The sequence below is a fragment of the Rhopalosiphum padi genome, chromosome 4 (genome assembly GCF_020882245.1).
Source record: "Rhopalosiphum padi isolate XX-2018 chromosome 4, ASM2088224v1, whole genome shotgun sequence".
Taxonomy (NCBI): Eukaryota; Metazoa; Arthropoda; class Insecta; order Hemiptera; family Aphididae; genus Rhopalosiphum; species Rhopalosiphum padi.
In genome coordinates, this window is record NC_083600.1 from 44,080,652 (window position 1) to 44,099,551 (window position 18,900).

The window sequence follows — 18,900 nt, forward strand, 5'->3', positions numbered from 1 at the left end:
CTTAGCTTTTCTCAATTAGTTTTAAAAATAATACGTTAAACTTATATTATATTTATACATAATATTCATAAATTTAATTGAAATTAATAATTAAGTGTTACTTTATTTAAAAACTATAAGTTTATACTATGGTTTTATAATATACTAATAAATATTCCTTAAATTAATAATCTAGTTAACTCACGAAAGTTTAATAATATTTGGGAGACCTCATATAAACTATCTTACCATGGCCCAAATCATACAAAAATACTCAGAAAATATGAAGTTATATTAGTTAATCACATTCGTTAGGCTACAATCACATCACGCACGGACTTATCACAGCAAAATAAGTTTCACCCACCCCCTCTACCAGTTTGCGTAACACTGTACATCATCAAACATAATATTATATTCCTGGAATGCCAACAAGATAGATATTATGACACCAGAAACTTAAGGGTAAATTTTCCCACCTAAGACAAAACAGCTAAATATATAACTATAATAAATGTTATTAATTAAAAACAAAACTCAATGAATTAATTTTACGTAACTCATACATAAATATAAATGTAAGAACTATAAACCTGTATTGGCCAATAACCTCATTGTTAAAACCAAAAACATATAAAAAGAAAAATACAACTTTTTCCTTTTATTTATCTTTTATGTTATATCCTTAATCTCACCTTTTTAATGACAACTATATTTTATATGTATAATTTATATATATATATATATATTTTAAAGAAGATTTTTCATGAAAATTTCGATAAACAAATAATGAATATTTAATAAATACTCTTTTATTTACAAGTATTTAAACTTCAAAGTTTAAATGAGTGGAGTATTGCATCACGATTTTGCGCAGTATTCTGTGCCACTCCATACCTCTCCTAAGCTATCTAAACTTTAAATGTTTATGGAAAAAGACAATCAATTAAATATTCTGAAGAAAAGTATAAAATTAAAAATTTGTATCGTCGTAAAAAAAAAAAAAGGAACCTAAAATAAACCTAAAAAAAAATATTTTTGAAACTAAAATGTGAACATTTTACCTATATATTATTATTATTATTATTACATTTATTATACGTTGTATAAAAAACGACTATTTTCAAAACTAAACAAAAATGAACTGCCGTATGATGGGTGTTTTAATTACCTAATCCACTAAATCGTTGAAATCAAACATAGGGCCTGAGTTATCTAAAGAGTTTATTATAATTATCCACACAAAAATATTACAAAAAATAAAACGCAATGTGCACTTCCTGCAGAGTTCATATCAATAATTATAATTCATAATATCACTGATTTTTGTACGTTTATGCCAGAGAAAATTCAAAGCTTTAGGAATCATTGGAAAAATCACATTCGCTTATAAGAAAAGTACGTATATGATATCTCAAGTTGTCGCTGCTTATTCGTAAATATTAGTTTCTGTCAAAAGTTCATAAATTATCTTGGTCCTGTTAATTTTAACTCTTTGTCGATTGTTATATAAAAAAAAACATTCTTAATGATAATACATTAATCAAGAAGTGCATAAATTATGTTTTGTTTAGTGAAATAAGACAATGTTTATAATTTGGTAGTTCTATACTTCTTATATCTATGTATACGTACTATATGTATTTATAAATAATTTTCATTGCACGTAAAATAATTTAATCTTATGTGCACTATAATTCTTTACACTACAACAAACTCAGCATAAAGGTGTAGGTATTTTTGTTATTTTAATTAATACTTTGTATATTGTTGTGTTGATTTAATAATACAATTTTCTCTCCAAGTATCTCTAAGCTATAATCATCAAGTAATAAGTGTATTTTTTAACGGTGTGTATAATGTTATAAAATATATGAATCAATATTTGTAAATCACTCACAATATCCACTAAAGCTGAAGGTACGTATCTTTAAACAAACAAACCAAAAAAAAAAAATAAATAATAATCATAATAAAAGTGCATTTTATTTATTGTGCTATTTTTATACAATTATAATACCATTTGAATAACAATGTACAATAACATAATATTATAGTGATCATACAAATTGTAGAATATAATCGTTTCATATGAGATATTTTATGGGACTAAGAGGGAAAATATTCCAAATAAATTATTTGTAATAATGTATTTTTATGTAATAATATTTTAGTTTTCTTCTCGTGATAGGTCATTATAACACGTTAGGTACACAGAAAATAATTTTTAAATCTATAAATAATTAATCAGGTATTCGATTATAATTTATTCAATGATTTAAATGCTACGTACACGGATATTATTTTAAATAATAAAACGGACTCTAAACAATTTTATAAATTAAAATTCAACCAAACAAGTACTAAATTTGCTATTTATATTTTTCATAAAAATGCTCACAAAGACAAAAAAAATATTATTAATTATAATATCCCAAATTGATAATAAACCATCACTTAATAGTTATAGACATAGCCACATAGGTACTTGATAATTATAATTCATATAGTTATTTATATACTTAAAAATAAATAATAACTAATTATTCAAAATATTTTTAAAAACTTTAAAGTTATTTTTACATTAATTACTGACCCATTTAGGCTTCTTTGTTCTAAAGTCTGATTTTGGGTTTAGTTATTTTTCTATTGTGCATTGATACATTTTTTAGTTTCTAATAATTTTCTCCGACTCAGCAGTAACTAAAATAAGTTCCTAACCGTGTACTGGAAACATTTTATATATGAATAATATTGACATTTTTCATAGATGTTATGAAATTATATAAACCTATGTGCTATCTAAGATTTTAAACTGTATGTTTTTTACGGAATATATAGACAAATAAAACATTATTAAAAAAGTTTCATAAAAAATTATTATATAATAGAAAATCACTTTAAAGTCAGTGATGTTTACTGACAAATGTATGAGAGTATATACTGTTTGGATTATAATAACAAGAGGTATAAGACATATTAGGAATATCTTTAAGTATTATTTATTTTGACAACTATGATCTATGTGGTACATGTTATTCAAATAAAACAAATTCATAAGTAGGTACCTTGAGACACATTAAATTATGAGAACTTAGAAATACTTTGGCTAACACCTGTAATTTAAAGAATATCACGGGGATCAGGTGATCTATAATAACATGTTAAACAATATTGTCTTGAAATATTACTTCCTGCTAAAACTTTTTTCTATTTTAAATTTCCCACGTGATGAAAACAAAAATTCAAAATGCTTAATTTTCTACCAAGTTTCATATTCAAAGATTTGTTTTTCTCTTTATTTTGTATGTATTAAATCTGAATAGTATATTATTACTGCTGCAGTAAATTAACATAAAGGAAAAAAGAATAATATAAAATGTAGAAAAAAAATGTACCATGTTGGGTGATTAATTAGTATTACTACTTATTTGATTTAATATTTTATTTTGGTTTTAAAATTTGTTCGTAAAATATGTCCTCTTATTAGGTTTTATTTTTTATCTTACGATTTGTAATGTAATTTCATTTAAATATATTATTAAAAATAGTTTTTACGTCATAAAGATTGAAAAATATTATGTTAATTTTAATCAAAATATAACGATCTCAGTGTAGTAAACTGAAAATAGAATAAAAAGGTTAAAATTATAGGGGTTATGTGTAAATTGGACCTTGCTAGTAGAAGTTATATATTTTTTACGCAATTACCGGTCGTTAGGTGTAAAGAAATAGTCACACGGTGGTGTAGTTTTCTTAATTTTCGTTTATTTATCGGTCAATATTCCTAATTGTTATTATTATAGTGCAAGTGTGTGTATAATGTATGTATTCTTGGTACTATTATATATTTAATATGTTTGTATATATTATATTTTATCATTTTGCTATTATTTAAGTAATTTATTATTATAATATAAACAATATATTAATGGAATACATATACATACTTGCATTATTTATGTTACTATGCACTTTATATAAAAGTTAAAAGTATATAATATATTATGCATTTGACGTCCGCCACTGCTCGTTAGATGACTTTGTGTGTTGGTTGATGAAAAGATACAGGTATAAGCGTGAGAGTAGTACTATAGGTAATATTCTACGTACGTATTTGCCTTTCGTACTAAATTTTTACTTAAGATAAAGAAAATGTTGTATAATAATTATTATAAATTACGATTATTGTGTAGTAGGTATACGAAATATACGCGTGTTGAACACGCGTATTCCATTGCAGCACATAGCTCGTTTCCATGATTGCATAGTCCTAGACATTAAAAAATCGTGACGTTAAGGTTATAAATACTATATCAGGATCCGTATTATTATATCATAGTAATGAGGTGAGAGTTTCGTGTAAATAATATAAAGACTTTTGACTGGATTAAATATAGAGTGACTTAAATATATATATAAAATTTAACCTGTATAACTATGAATTATTTAATTTAGATGAATATTCTCGTAATTCAAACATTCGTTCGAATCACAAGAGTATATGCATGGGTTAATGGAAAAGAAAAATGTATACAGAGTGCATTGTGTGTGTGTAAGTCAATTTATAAAAATTGCTATGACTGCTATGACTGGACAAAAAGTTTGAATATTTAATGCAAGGTTAATAAAAAAAAGTTTTGAGTGTGGCCATACATATTTTTTTATGAGCATTTGAATTTTAAATTATGACAGAATAGGATATATTCACACGTAAAATAACGATTTATCCTCAAATAGTTTTTGTTAAGTTATTATAATTAAAAAAAAAAACCACAGGCAAGCGGGTAACGCTCTATTGTACATTAAATGTCGAGTGGGTCACTATTATGAGTCTGTTAAATTTGAATCTAATAATATATCATTGTATACGAGAAACGATTCTGGGCGAAGACAGTTAGCCTTAACACTAAGTATATTTTATGATGTATTAAAAGTTATTCATTTTACTTTTGGAATGAGGTTAAGTTGACATAATTTTTATCGAAGACATTTCATTTATTACATTATTAGTATTTAGTTATTATTTTATAATAATATGTACTTATGTACTTATCTCATGTTATATAAACTTATGTAACTCAACATTTAATAACATATTTCTGTAAATAACGTAAAAAAGCAAAAATATGTTCATAGTATTAATAAATAATATCTTAAAATAAATAAATAAAAATATCATTGCGTATAGTAAAATTCATAATAATATTATATAAAAAAAGTTTTAAGTTCCTACAAATGTTTTAAAATTATAACAAAATAAATTAATATCGTTATTTATTGTTTACATGAGTAATTCTGTCCAAATTGGAGCTTGAAATATGCTATAAAAAATAATAATCTTTATATACTCGTATTTTTTTAGATTTTATGGATTCAGTAGTAAATTAATATGTTACTTAAGGCTTATGAGTTACGAATAATTTTTATTAAATCGTCCTCTCTAAGGTACAAACTAAATCCAATTTTGTATCTAAAGTCATCCCTATTTTTTTTAAATTTAAGCATTTTATTAACAACTTGTATTATATTCATCGGAAAAAAATTCATCATAGTGAAATCAATATACATTCATAACTCTGCTCAGAATCTTTAATAGTAGGTAATATAAACTTGAAGCATTCCACTTTCACTTAAATTACTATTTTTACACACAATATAATTTTTTAAATATTATGACTTATTTGAAGCAATGTGTATTTTAAATTTTCATTTATGTTTTACATATTGATAAAAATATTTACTCTCGGTAAAAATCATGAACATCTAATACAAGATGTGAAAAGCTGAGTTAAATTAATCTCAAAAATTACAAATAAAAAATATTGAAAACACATAATATATATTATTTTAATAAAAAATATTATTCAAAGACTTGAAACTAATCAAATGACATATATTATTATTCCACTCACCGAGATATTTTTAAAATATAAGCATAATCTACCTTATTACTGATAAAAATAAATAAACATTAAATATATCTTTAGGAACAAAGATAAACAAGATACCGTCTCCGCTTAGAATCGTTTTTCGTCTACAAATGTATTCCTATCATTGAATTCGAGTTTAACACGTCCATTACAACAGCGACTTACTAAATGATGAAGTATAAACTCGACACATACGCTTATAAAAGAACGAATTTCTGAGATGTATATATATTTTTTTAATTTAATAGATCACATCACCAGCTCGCATATTATTCCGTCTTCGAGTGTTTCTTAAATTGTTAGCAAGGAGTGGTTTTGGATTAGGGGATTAAAGTTAGAGTCTAGTCTGTCGTGAAATTGTTGTGAAATGTTTTTGTTTTTTCATGCATGGATTTAAGTTTAATATCAGTCTGGAATATATCATTATTTAGGTAGGGAGGTACAACTGTGCAAGCAATGGGTAGTATAAAAAATAATATCATAAAACAACGTAAACGAAAATTACATTTTACTTTATTTCGGTAGTAGGCGTGGAAAGTAGTAACTGAGTAATTTGATTCCTTTTCATAAATATTATCAAGATTTATTATAAATAATATCATAAAAATCTTCAATACTACGAGAACAGGAAAATATGAAAAAAATTTCAATCCATTTGAATATTTTCTTTAATCCCAAACACTGATCAATTCAGGAAATATATAAATTTTATTAAAAAAAGATCTTTAAAAATAACTTTGATCTAGAAGTCTTTAAATTATTATAAACAAATCCAACTAAAAAAAAAGTTAAAAAAACGGATAACAGTTCTATTGTACATTAAATATTGAATGTGCATCATTAATTAACTAAATAATTCCAAAAATTTCAATTACCTATAAATAAATCAAACCGAGTCCAACATTTTACTATGTATAATAAAAATGATAGTTTAAAAGCTTTGTGAATGTTTAAAGCATTATTCATTTTTAAATTATAACCAAATAAAGGAATCATTTTTGTTAAAATCTGGTTTAGCGTAGAAATTTCAGTTTTTCCTTAATTTTGTTTCCTAATTTTTAAGGAAAGTACTAGAATTTTTTTACTTTTGACTCCCTAGAATTCCAACTAGATTCAATTTTCTACTACAAACCACCCCAAAGTTAAAAATCAAAGTATTTTTACTGCCCTAAAAGGTGATGGCAAACGGAATAAATACACACATCGTTGTAAAATCAATATCTTCGCTACTCACAGAATTTAAAATACTGCAGTAGGTGTAGATTGTTGGTTCATTTATATAAAACTATTTAATGTTAACATGCTATAAAAAGTACTAGACGTATCATAAATATTACAATATAGTCAAGGTATATTATCATTAATTTTTTTTATAACAAATATATAATATCAGTATCAGCAAAAGAATGCCTTTCCAACTTTTCATATTTCATATTTTATACATATATTTTGTATTTTTATTATACCTTAAAATTCCTAAGTGAAAAAAATATTCATACTATAATGGATACAAAAAACAACCTAACAACTCTTCTAATGAAAATTTATTATTAATTATAAAAAATATATCAGTTTTTATCTTATATCTAGATAATTATTTAATGGACGTACCATTATGTACATATTTTTTAGTATCTCATATTATTTTTTAATAGTTGTATTTTGCAAGAAATCAAAACTTGACAAAATAAATAATAACCTAAAATATTGTCTTGATATTATTTTTTATATTTATTTCATTATATTGAACTCGTATAAATATTTAAATGTATCGTTCAATATTGGAATCTATAAATTAAATATCAAAAACTTAATAAGCATAATGTTCAATAATGCATCTTATTTCAATTTGACTCATAATGATAAGAATATACTTAAATGTTATTCATATGACTTATAAAATATACTTTTACAGATTTGCATTCGTATTGTCTGTATAGTTACGCTATAATTTATAATATTATAATCTTGGTAATACAATATGCGATGTACTGCATACATTATCCCATTATAGTATATTTTATTTTGTACAGATTGTTTCGATATTTAAAAATGTGTGTTACTCAACAACTATCAACTGTAAACGTTGTCCATTTGGATTTTTAAATTATAACCATAATCAAAACATTATTTCAATGCTAAAGTTACCTAGAATATTTAAACATAAAAGTCTTAAATACATTTGATCAGTTTAAATATTCTTATGAATTTATGAATAATATTTGATTCGGTGTTTCACTGGTTGAAAGACGTTAAAAATCTTGGCCACTTATTTTAGGCGGTCAGTTTAAATAGGTTTAACTACAAGTTTAGGTTAGGTGCTACAACTGGGAAACAATTCTTTTCTTTTAGCGAGGTAGGTATTAATAAAATTAAATAATATTATCGTGATTATTAATATTATTCGTATATATATTTAAATATTTTAAACCATAACAATTAAATAGTTAAACTGGACAATACAATTGCTACAATTTAATTTAATGATACTATACTGAGTTGGAAAACTATTAATAACACGAAACAATAATATAGAATAACTCAAAGACTTTCATATTTATAAAGATATGATTAAGATTTTACCTATCAAACTTTATGGTATTCCTAGGTTAGGTTTATTCGTTGTAGTGTGGATATCAATCACCACATTATAATCAAAAATCAAAGGGGGAATAAGGGGACTAAGACTTCCCAGAAGTTTTGATTACAGGTATTAACCCCCTAGCCCTCAAAATTATAAAAGTTCTAATTATTAAATTATAAAATTATTGTTATAATATTTTAAAATGTATTTTCAATAACTGTTAAATTAATATGCAATAAAAAAATATTCTATGCTAAAAATGTAATTAAATTCGTACGATCTTACACATTTTATCATATCTTGGAACAATCATGATTTAACGTAATATTAATAATAAGTAATAAAAACTTAAATGCAGCCTACAATGGTTGAAAATAGATTCAATGGCCTTATTATAAAATATATTGAAAACGATTTGGATAAAAAGATAAATAATAATGACACGCGAGTAGTTGATGCTTTTACTAATAAAAATGTATTGATTTACGTATTGTACTGGAATAAATATATTATACTTATAATGTTATATGCTTGGATTTTTTTGTTTAAACAGATAAATTGGTTATAATTCAATTATTAATTTAATAATCTAATAATTTCTGCTTAAAATTGTCAGGTGGATCACGATTATGGGTGTATTAAAGTTGAATTTAATGATATATATTATTGTCTACTAAAAACGATTTTGAGTGAAGACAGCCCAACAACCTATATCACATATTTTATTGCATGATATGTTTTGTATATATATATATTATATAATATATTCATAACTGTTAATGCCATTTTTAATATTAAAGTAAGTTAATATAATTTTTACCGAAAATATTGTTTTTATTATATCATTAGAATTTAATTATTATAATAATATATATTTTTAGTTTTCACCATATTATATCAACTTATATAACTCAACATTTTAAGCATATAACTTAAATACTGTAAAATAGTAAAAGTAAATCCATATTATAAATAGTTAATATCTTAAACTAAATAAAAAATTTCATTGCGTATAGTAAACTGTATAATAAAATAATATTTGTATAAGTTTTAAGTATCTATGAATAATGTTTTTATAAATTATAACAAAGTAATTAACATCGTTAACTGCTTATCGTTTAAATAAGTAACTTCAGCTAAATTTAAATTTAAAATATCTATACTAAATTATCTGTTATTAATCGCTTTTATGTATTTTTTTAGATTTAATAGCTCCAGTATGAACTACTTATGAGCTATGAGAAATCTTTTATTCAACTTTAAAAACTTAGATATACAGAAAACATTTTTATAAATTTTATATTAGCAACAAAATAGATAACAGCTTTTTGAAGTTTTGACGGATTTCGTCAAAGTTCTAATTTAAAATGCATATAAAAAAATTCTGCTTATTTTTTTTAATATTCTTTTATAGATATAAGAAAAACTTTTATTGGATCTTGTATTAAATTTTCAATAATTTTGACCCAGTAAATACATTTTAGTTGACATTTATAGAAAAAAAAAATTTGTCATGATTTTGACACGATTTTGATATATTTAAAGTACAAATTACAGTCAATTTTCTATCCACCCCCAAAATTTAAAATTAGATTATTTCATCGACTACCTATCGTACACACATCATTATCGAATCAATATATTCAGCCGCTCTTCTCAGAATCTAGAAAGTAATATACTATTATTTCATTATTTCAGTATTAAAATTATGTCTATTTCAGTGATTGCAATTATGCCTCACTAAAATGTGAAATATCTCACATGTTATTTTATTATTAGTGAACTAGATATTTTATTTAATGATTAAACTATGATTTAACAATAATTTTTATTTACATTTAATAAGAAGTAAGAATAAATAATTTAAAAAAAAAATTATAATTTATTTATTAAATAAAAAAATATTTAATAATTTTTTATTTTTATTATTTTCACACAATTCTAGATTTAAACCTCTAATATATTTTTTTTAAAACAATATGCCACGAAATGTACATTTATTGCTTATTATTTTATTTTTTATATACAATGTTGTTATGTAATTTATTTATTTGTTTATGTAATTTTGTATCTTGAGATTAAATTGTTTGGTTGTTACGAATATAATATATTATATGAATTCTATACTTCTTTTAAAAATTAATTTTATAAATATTTCAATTATTACATTGATTTTATTGATCATAATTGTTAATGGATTTATAATCAATCAATCACTACCAATAAAAAATAATATAAGAGTAACTAGGATTGCGAACGGTGAACAATTTGACCAAGCTTATTATCCCTATGTGGTCGGATTAAAAATACAAGTTGTTGATGAAGAAACATACTGCACCGGTACTTTAGTGTCACCGAAATTTGTGTTAACAGCTGCTCATTGTATTGAGAATGCAAATTCCGTAGAGGTAATTTTAATTGAATTAATTATTATGATTTGGTAGATATTAGTATATTATCAATATTAAAAAGTTTACAATTTATTAATAATATTTTTGGATATACTTTAATTCAAAATTAGTAATATATTATAAATTAATAAACCATAATATTTCATTGATTTAAATGTAAAATATGATACGAGTATTTTTTATAAGGTGTATCAAACCGATCCGCGAAATGAGACTGGTGAAAAAAGAGAAGTTATTGAATTATTTATACATTCATTATACAACGATACAAGTTTGGTTGCTGATTTGTGTTTGTTAAAGGTTTGTAAAAAAATCAATTTTTTTCACCAATTTATTCCATTAAAATTATTTATTTGTTTAAATTTATTGAATTTGGTCAAAAACTCAAAACAAGTATTATTATTACTATTATTATTATGTTATGGTAAATCAAATAACGTGAATTAATAACGTAACAATATAGATTTAATTGTATTAATTTACTATATAATATATTGAATAAATGTAATAAGTTAAAAATGAAATCAAAAATTTAATAAGAAGTATAATTATTTACAAAACTATTCCTGAAAAAAACATGATATAAAACGATGTAAAACAACACAAGTTTTTGTAGTCATAACTGAGTACTCCACTGTTTTTATTGTAGATTTTCATATTTTTATTTAAATTAGGTTATCAAGAATTTTCAAATTTTTAAGTACATTATTTTTAAAGTATCATAATATTTAACTTTTTACTAAAGAAATACTTTTTATAACGACATTTGTTTTTAAAATTGTGTTTTAAATAATTTGTCACTCAAATATGTAGGAATAGTTTAAATAATGTTTAGTAGTAGACATATATTTTTACTCGTTAAATTTATCTCCTGAATGAATTTTTAAATAAATATCAAATGCTAGCTATTTATTAGAAAAATACTAAATTAAATGATTTATCTGGATCAGTATTAATAAATAAATACTTTTAAGTCTCTCCCTGAAAATATAAACTTAAATAATATATTTTTAAAAATATGTGGTTTATGTTACTAATATTAAAAATCAAACAGGTAAATTGTATACGATAATAAAATTGTATACAACGAGATAAGGTTACTTAGTATTAATTTATTACTTTTTATCAATAGATAAGCAAACCATTTAAAAACATTACTAGTTACGCAATTCTTTCCGGAAACCCTGAGGTCTTTGCAAATGAAACCTCATTGAAATGTTTTATATTTGGTTGGGGTAAAAACAAAGTTGGTTACCCAAAACATAGAGCGAATGTTGCTTCAGTTTGGGTAAAGTATGGGCCTGATGCCTGTGAAGTACCGCCAGACAAGTATAATAAAATAATTTTCTTTAAATCGTTAATAAATTTCAAATTAATATGATACGATTGAATCATCGTAACATTATGATCGACTACCGCGTTTTTACAGTTACTATATAGCGAATATTGTTAAAAGTACGTGGAAATATTTTTTGTGTCCAGTGCCCAATAACCGTATGGTATGCATTGGAGATAGTGGAGGTGCTTTAATGTGTCATGGATTCCTATTCGGTATTACCAGTCACGGTTATAACTACTATCCTGGAATGGCCCATTTAAAAACGGAATGCGGCGATAGTCGTGTTCAAACTAGACATATATTCATCTACGCTTATCGGAACTGGATTGATGATATTATGCATGGAAAATCTAGTAAATTAAAGTTCAACCACCTAATGTTTGTTCTGATTAGTATTGTTAGGTTTTTAGTGCTGATATACAAATATTAATTTTAAAATAAACAAACAATTCTCACCAGTACAAAAAGTTATTATGTACCTACCGTTAGATTTTTAGTAATATATATATATATTACTTTATTACTATATATAAGTGTGTATGGGTATATATTTATTTATATTACTATTAATATAACTTAAATTAATAATTAAAAATTATATAAAAAGAATATATTTATTTTTTATTATATAATAAAAATTTCATTTTGTATAGAAATGCCTGTTTTTAGTTTTAAAAAAAGGATTTTATTATTGAGTAAAGTACTGGAAAAAGTTGAAAATCAAAATAATTTACTGCTCTAAAAGGTCCTTACAATCTAGTTGTTACATGTGACGATTAAGAATTCTATAAATCTTATATTTAAAAAGTATATCAAATAATAAATAAAATACACTTTTACGTTGTATATTTACAGATAACACTACATTATAAAGTAAAAATATTTTCTTCAAATCACTTAACCAAATCACGTAACCATGCAGAATAACAACTATTAACTTTTAACATTTTTCTAACAAATAAAAAAAAAACAGCGGTCCTAAATGATATAAAAACGAAAATACCTTATGTCACGAGGGCGGAACAGTTGACTCAAAACGACTGAATACTTTTAGAACGTATACTTACCTACTATATAATTATAGCCCACGAGTTATGATATATAATTTCTTATCCGTATCATACCAATAAATTCAACATTAGAAGATAAATTTGATCTTTATCTATTCCCACCGACATTGTGGTATAGATATAATTTATAACCTTTCAAATACGACATTTTATAAGCATGATATTTTTTATTAACTAAAAGAGCAATAAAACATAAAATTCCAAAATAAAATTTGCGAACTAATCCTACAAATTACACAAATTAGAATAGTATGAAAATATTTCATAGATGAATAGCTTCATATTGGACCAATAGAAAAAATAAATAAATTCCTACAACATAGTACAGTCTTTACACATAATAGTACGAAGAAACCACTAGAGAATTGACCGTATTCTATCAACTAAAACTTCACCATACACAAATAAAGCAAAAAAAGACAAACATAGTTAACCAACTAATCAACTAATTCAAAAACATACACAGTATAGTTGGCAACAAAATAAAAATATTTTTTAAATTTATTGTTGGGAGATGTTTTTTTCGTGATTTCAAAACGTTTGAGTATAAATCCTTGGCCCGTGAATATATCTAAAATATAGTATACAGTGGCGGATCTAGGATTATTTTTTTTTTGGAGGGGGGCCCAATATTTTTAATATTTAATTTGTAAACGCAATTTATTATTTGATGTTATGCCTTACAAATATAATATAACCGCCAAGAAGAAGGAGGGTCCGGGCCCCTTAGCCCTCCCTTGAATTCATCACTAAATATATACATTTTAAAATTAATATCTACCTAATAAACTATAGATAAAACAAAATGTTCAATTTTTAAATACCGATAAAACTTTTACCTAGTACAAATATGCAGTTCTTAGGTTAATCTGACACTATAAACAAATAATAATATTATTATGAGTTCTGATGGTATAGTAAACTAGCTATCAATAATAATAATATAATATGTAAAATTTAAAAATAAGTCGTATTTCGCATTTACGCTACTGTTTTAAAACGATTCAAAGTAATACGAATAAACAAAATAAAATGCACATTATCAAATGCTCTAAATTTTCAACAGTTCATAAATATTCGGAAAACAAACCGCTTTTCTCGCGAGCAGTCTGTGAAATGGCTGCTTTGCTGAATTTTTAATGCATGCAATGTATGCAGAATTTCTCTTAAATTAAAACGAAGCCGGTACCCGACTGTTATAATACAACGGGATTTATTCTGTTTTCTTAATTATTTTATTATTCTTGAATTAATATACAATTTGTGTTTCAAACAAAATACCTTTATCTTAAAGCTCGCAAAATGTATGGTTTACGTTACATACTTTTCATTGGCGTACACATTTGTTAATACAGACGCTAATTTACGCACACCGGCGACGTAAATATCATAACGCTGTGGTGGTCTAGTGGTAGACGGCAGTTATATAGCCACTGCGTGTAATTAACATAATAACAAATTAAACAGGGCAACTGGTGAATGGGGTGAGCAAACGACCGGTTGAGAACGGCGGCAAGGAGGGTAGGGTTGAAATGCGCTCGTAATTTATGAACGTCCGGGTAATTTTGTGCTGATTGTGAATGGGCGCCGCCGCGTGTTATCTGAAAGGGGGTTGGTTAATGTCCCGTACAAGTCCGAAAAAATAAAAGTCAGTTCTTACACTTGGCTTTTGGCTGAATAATAAAAACTACTAAAACAGGAATAATACTGGGTAAAAAGATACAAGCATTTGTGTTCATTATATCCATGCCACATATACTCTTAACAAAAGGAAATAAAGGGTAAACCGTGTTAATTTGTAAACACTTATATTTTATTCTAAAGCGCACCTATTGTGATATGGTTCAGAACGTAGAAATTCATACACTCCTAAGTTTATGTATTATATACTCAAAGTCAAAATTACGCTTTATATTATATATATAGTTAGATATTTCAGATATTTGTCTTTATAAATTTGCATCAAACATTTAAATAGATTAATAACATTTTTTTTAACATTAATATTGTAATTCTTTTCTCGAACAAAAAAAAAATATTCATTATACATTAAGCACTACTATACTGTAACACTATTGTCCATCTGAATTATTATTTTATATCAATTTTTGTTGTATAAGACATAAGTGGATGAGTAGAGTAGAACCAGAACACCACGCTAAACTCGTGCAGACAAACGCCCAGCAGTAAAACACATTATAATCAAACCACCGCGAAAGTTAGAACTAAATTAGGAGTTCCCGATAGTCTACAAGAAGCTATATAAGTTAGACAGAACTCAATTATTGCAAAATGTCTCTTCATTTTCAAAATCTATTAATTTTCCTACAAATACAGTTTAACTTAAATTTATTCTATTGTTATTGTGTTTGATATCGAATAACTTATGAACTATAACCTAACCACATAGGTACATATAATTTCAATACTATTTACTAAAATTCCAATTTTTTTTTATGTTTAGCAAATAATCTTTGAAATTTGAAAGAATAATTGCATGTTTAAAATTTTTTAAATTATTTAAAAAAATAAAAGGTATTAAAAATAAATATTTTATTATACATCGTAATTTCAATTTTATAGTTTAAGTGTTAAAGTAAACCACAGATAGTGATTTTATCAAAATTACTAGTAATTATATTTATCATAGTAATTACAATTTTTGGTAATAAATAAAAACAATTATCTCTAACATTTTATTTAACTAATAGAACAAAATAATAATTTCTTATAAAATAATAATAAAGAATATAATCACGAAAATTCTAATTACATTATTCTTTTATGTACAGGCAGTACAGCAATAAATAAGTCGTTTGTATACAAGCCTATTATATTTAAAAATTTCCAACATAAATATTAAATATTACCTATATAACATTGTTTTAAGAACCAAAGTTGACGCATATTATGTGTGATAATTTAATTATCAATAAGTACTTTTGTTTATTGTTTTAATAAAATGAAAATGGATATTGTAATGCTGAGCTAGGCATTACATAATCTTTAAACATTTAATGAATTAAAACTGAGCTAATGATCTCTTAAATATGATTTTATGTCCTGTTATTGGCTCATTTAATTTTAGTAAAACATTAAATAATTCAAATTTTTATGCAACCCCATGTAATAATTGATTTTTTTTTATTTCGTTTTCTTCTCTTTATTTAATGCAGTTCATAAATTTCGTTAAGTTTTAATTAAAAATAATTTAGAAGAAAAACTAGCAATTTTCTCTCGAGAACCCATTTATTTGTATTTATTCTGTTGGTGTTTGTTAAAAAAAAAAAATAATAATAATAAAAAGCTTTTAGAAATTCAATCCGAATTTTCAGCATATTTACAAGTAGAGCTAAATAAGTAATCAAAACACAATATTCAAGCATTTGTGTAAACGTATTAACTTTTAAAATTGAAATAACAAAAAGTCAATAAAAGCCTATACGACTGACACAAGAAGTCACAAATATATTTTTGTACAATTTCAATAATAATATGTATACATCCTACCATTTTAACACATATTCATAAATTGTTTATTAGTTGAAAACGTGTAATTAAATATCATTTAAGTGCTTTTCCCAAGAGTTGATGGTATATAGTGTGGGAGAGAAAGAGAGAGAGAGAGAGAATGAGAGAGAGAGAGAGAGAGAGAGCTTTGTTTCAACACAGTTGCAGTAGGTAGCTGAAGGGTTCGATGGTGTTACTTTGCGGTCATGTCAACCCGCACGCACGACAACATTTGACCCTAAATCGTTACCTACCTCGCGGTATCTCAAATAATTTACAAACAAGTGCTTCCATGTACTATCCTCCTCGGTGTTAGGATTAACATATTTAAATATATGGAACATTTAACAAACAGAAAATGAACAATTTTAAAGAAAGTGCATACTTATTAGTTATTTCTATATATCTACTGTATAATCAAAAAGTAGTAAGTACCTATACAATAATTAACCATTGGTTCGAGACTTTGTTATAAAAATATATAAACATTTAGCATTTATGAGTGTTTTGTGTTACCCTCAATCTCCGAGTTAACATAATAAATATTAATGTTTAAGAGTTAAAGAGTATTATTATAGTTTAATATTATGTAGATAGCAACAAATTTGTAATCAAAATGTAAAAAACTCGTATTATAAAAATATTAATAATACCTATTAGAAAAATTACATTAAATTCACACAGTCCACGGATAAAGGTAGATTATATACTATAAATACATGTATACACTATACATCTTATATACACGCTACATCACTCAGACATATATACGTATTATGTATATAAATTATGCAGCGTATTTAAATCAAGAATAATTTATTCAAAACTAATAGAAATATTAACTCCAGTGTTATTTATAAGAGATTGTTGTATCCTTTACTAAATAATATATTATCTTAAAGAAATACTTCCTCTACAAGAAATGTGTAATATATATTAAGAACATATCTACTATACTTAAAAATGTTGTATGGTGATCGATAATATTACTGATCTGGATCATGTTAAACGAATCTCTATATTATACATAATTAATATTGTTATGACATGATTTATTTTACTTTAAATAGTAATGGCTCATTGGGTGGCATAGTCAGGATTTTTATTCGGATGGGAGGGGACTGATCAATTTTTACACATCGGTGATTTACCTAGGGTATCTTCCATATTTTTAACAATGTAACATACAGAATAAATGAATAAATGGGTTTTCCCGACAATTTTACGAACATACAAATATGAAAAATGCACTTTTCCTAAAATATGACGAAATGCGCAAAAATATGTAAATTTAAACTTAGGATTTAGTTTCGCAATTTAATAAGACAAATTTACAACTCAGCTAGAATGATCTACGATCACTATCAAAAAACATGCAAATGCAAGAAGTTCCGAACCCTATTTATAATTCACCACACTATCCAAGTAAAATCCATATCTATTTTGTTTTCCCAAAGTATGATAAAAAGGTACCTACCCAATTAATTGTATACTCCTTATACTCCTGTATACTCCTTTTGAGTGGGCCCAGTGCAATTGTCCTATTTGTCCTTGCATAAATATCGCACTGCTAATGAGTGTTATGAGTGTGTATATGCACGCGCACGCGTTTGGCCAGCTGAGGTTCGTGAATTTATTTCATTTTGCGGTGTGCGGCGTAATGTTATGGCGACGGCGCATTATGCAGTCTTTAAAAATGCATTAAAATTAATTTTAAAATAATATATACACTGTACAGACCAGTAATATTTTTAGGTAACTACAACAGTATAATAACTTTAAAATGCTAAAATATTTTGTACTATCGTTACCGATGCACAATGTTATATGCATTAAATACCTACTAGTACGGCTATAGAGAGCTGTAAAGTGTAAATACTAGTACATTTTTTTGGCCATTGAACAAATAATAAAAGCTAACAAAATAAAGATGACAATTTAAAATCAGTAAAATACAATTTAAAATTTTTGTAGCGACTTTCATAGACCATTAAAAATTAAAAAAAAATTTTAATTTTCTTAATATTTCGGGAGGGGAGGCTGCAGTTCACTCAGCCCTCCCTGTCTATGCCAC

General features: G+C 24.8%; 1 protein-coding gene across 1 annotated transcript; it reads left to right on the plus strand.

Annotated features, from left to right (window-relative positions):
* Window positions 1–4,323: 4,323 nt before the first annotated feature.
* On the plus strand, window positions 4,324–12,988 carry LOC132930009 (trypsin-like). Its single transcript, XM_060995668.1, has 6 exons — window positions 4,324–4,328; window positions 10,736–10,904; window positions 11,094–11,207; window positions 12,040–12,236; window positions 12,337–12,624; window positions 12,916–12,988. The coding sequence occupies exons 1-6, from the start codon at window positions 4,324–4,326 to the stop codon at window positions 12,986–12,988; spliced, it is 846 nt and encodes a 281-aa protein (XP_060851651.1).
* Window positions 12,989–18,900: the final 5,912 nt, after the last annotated feature.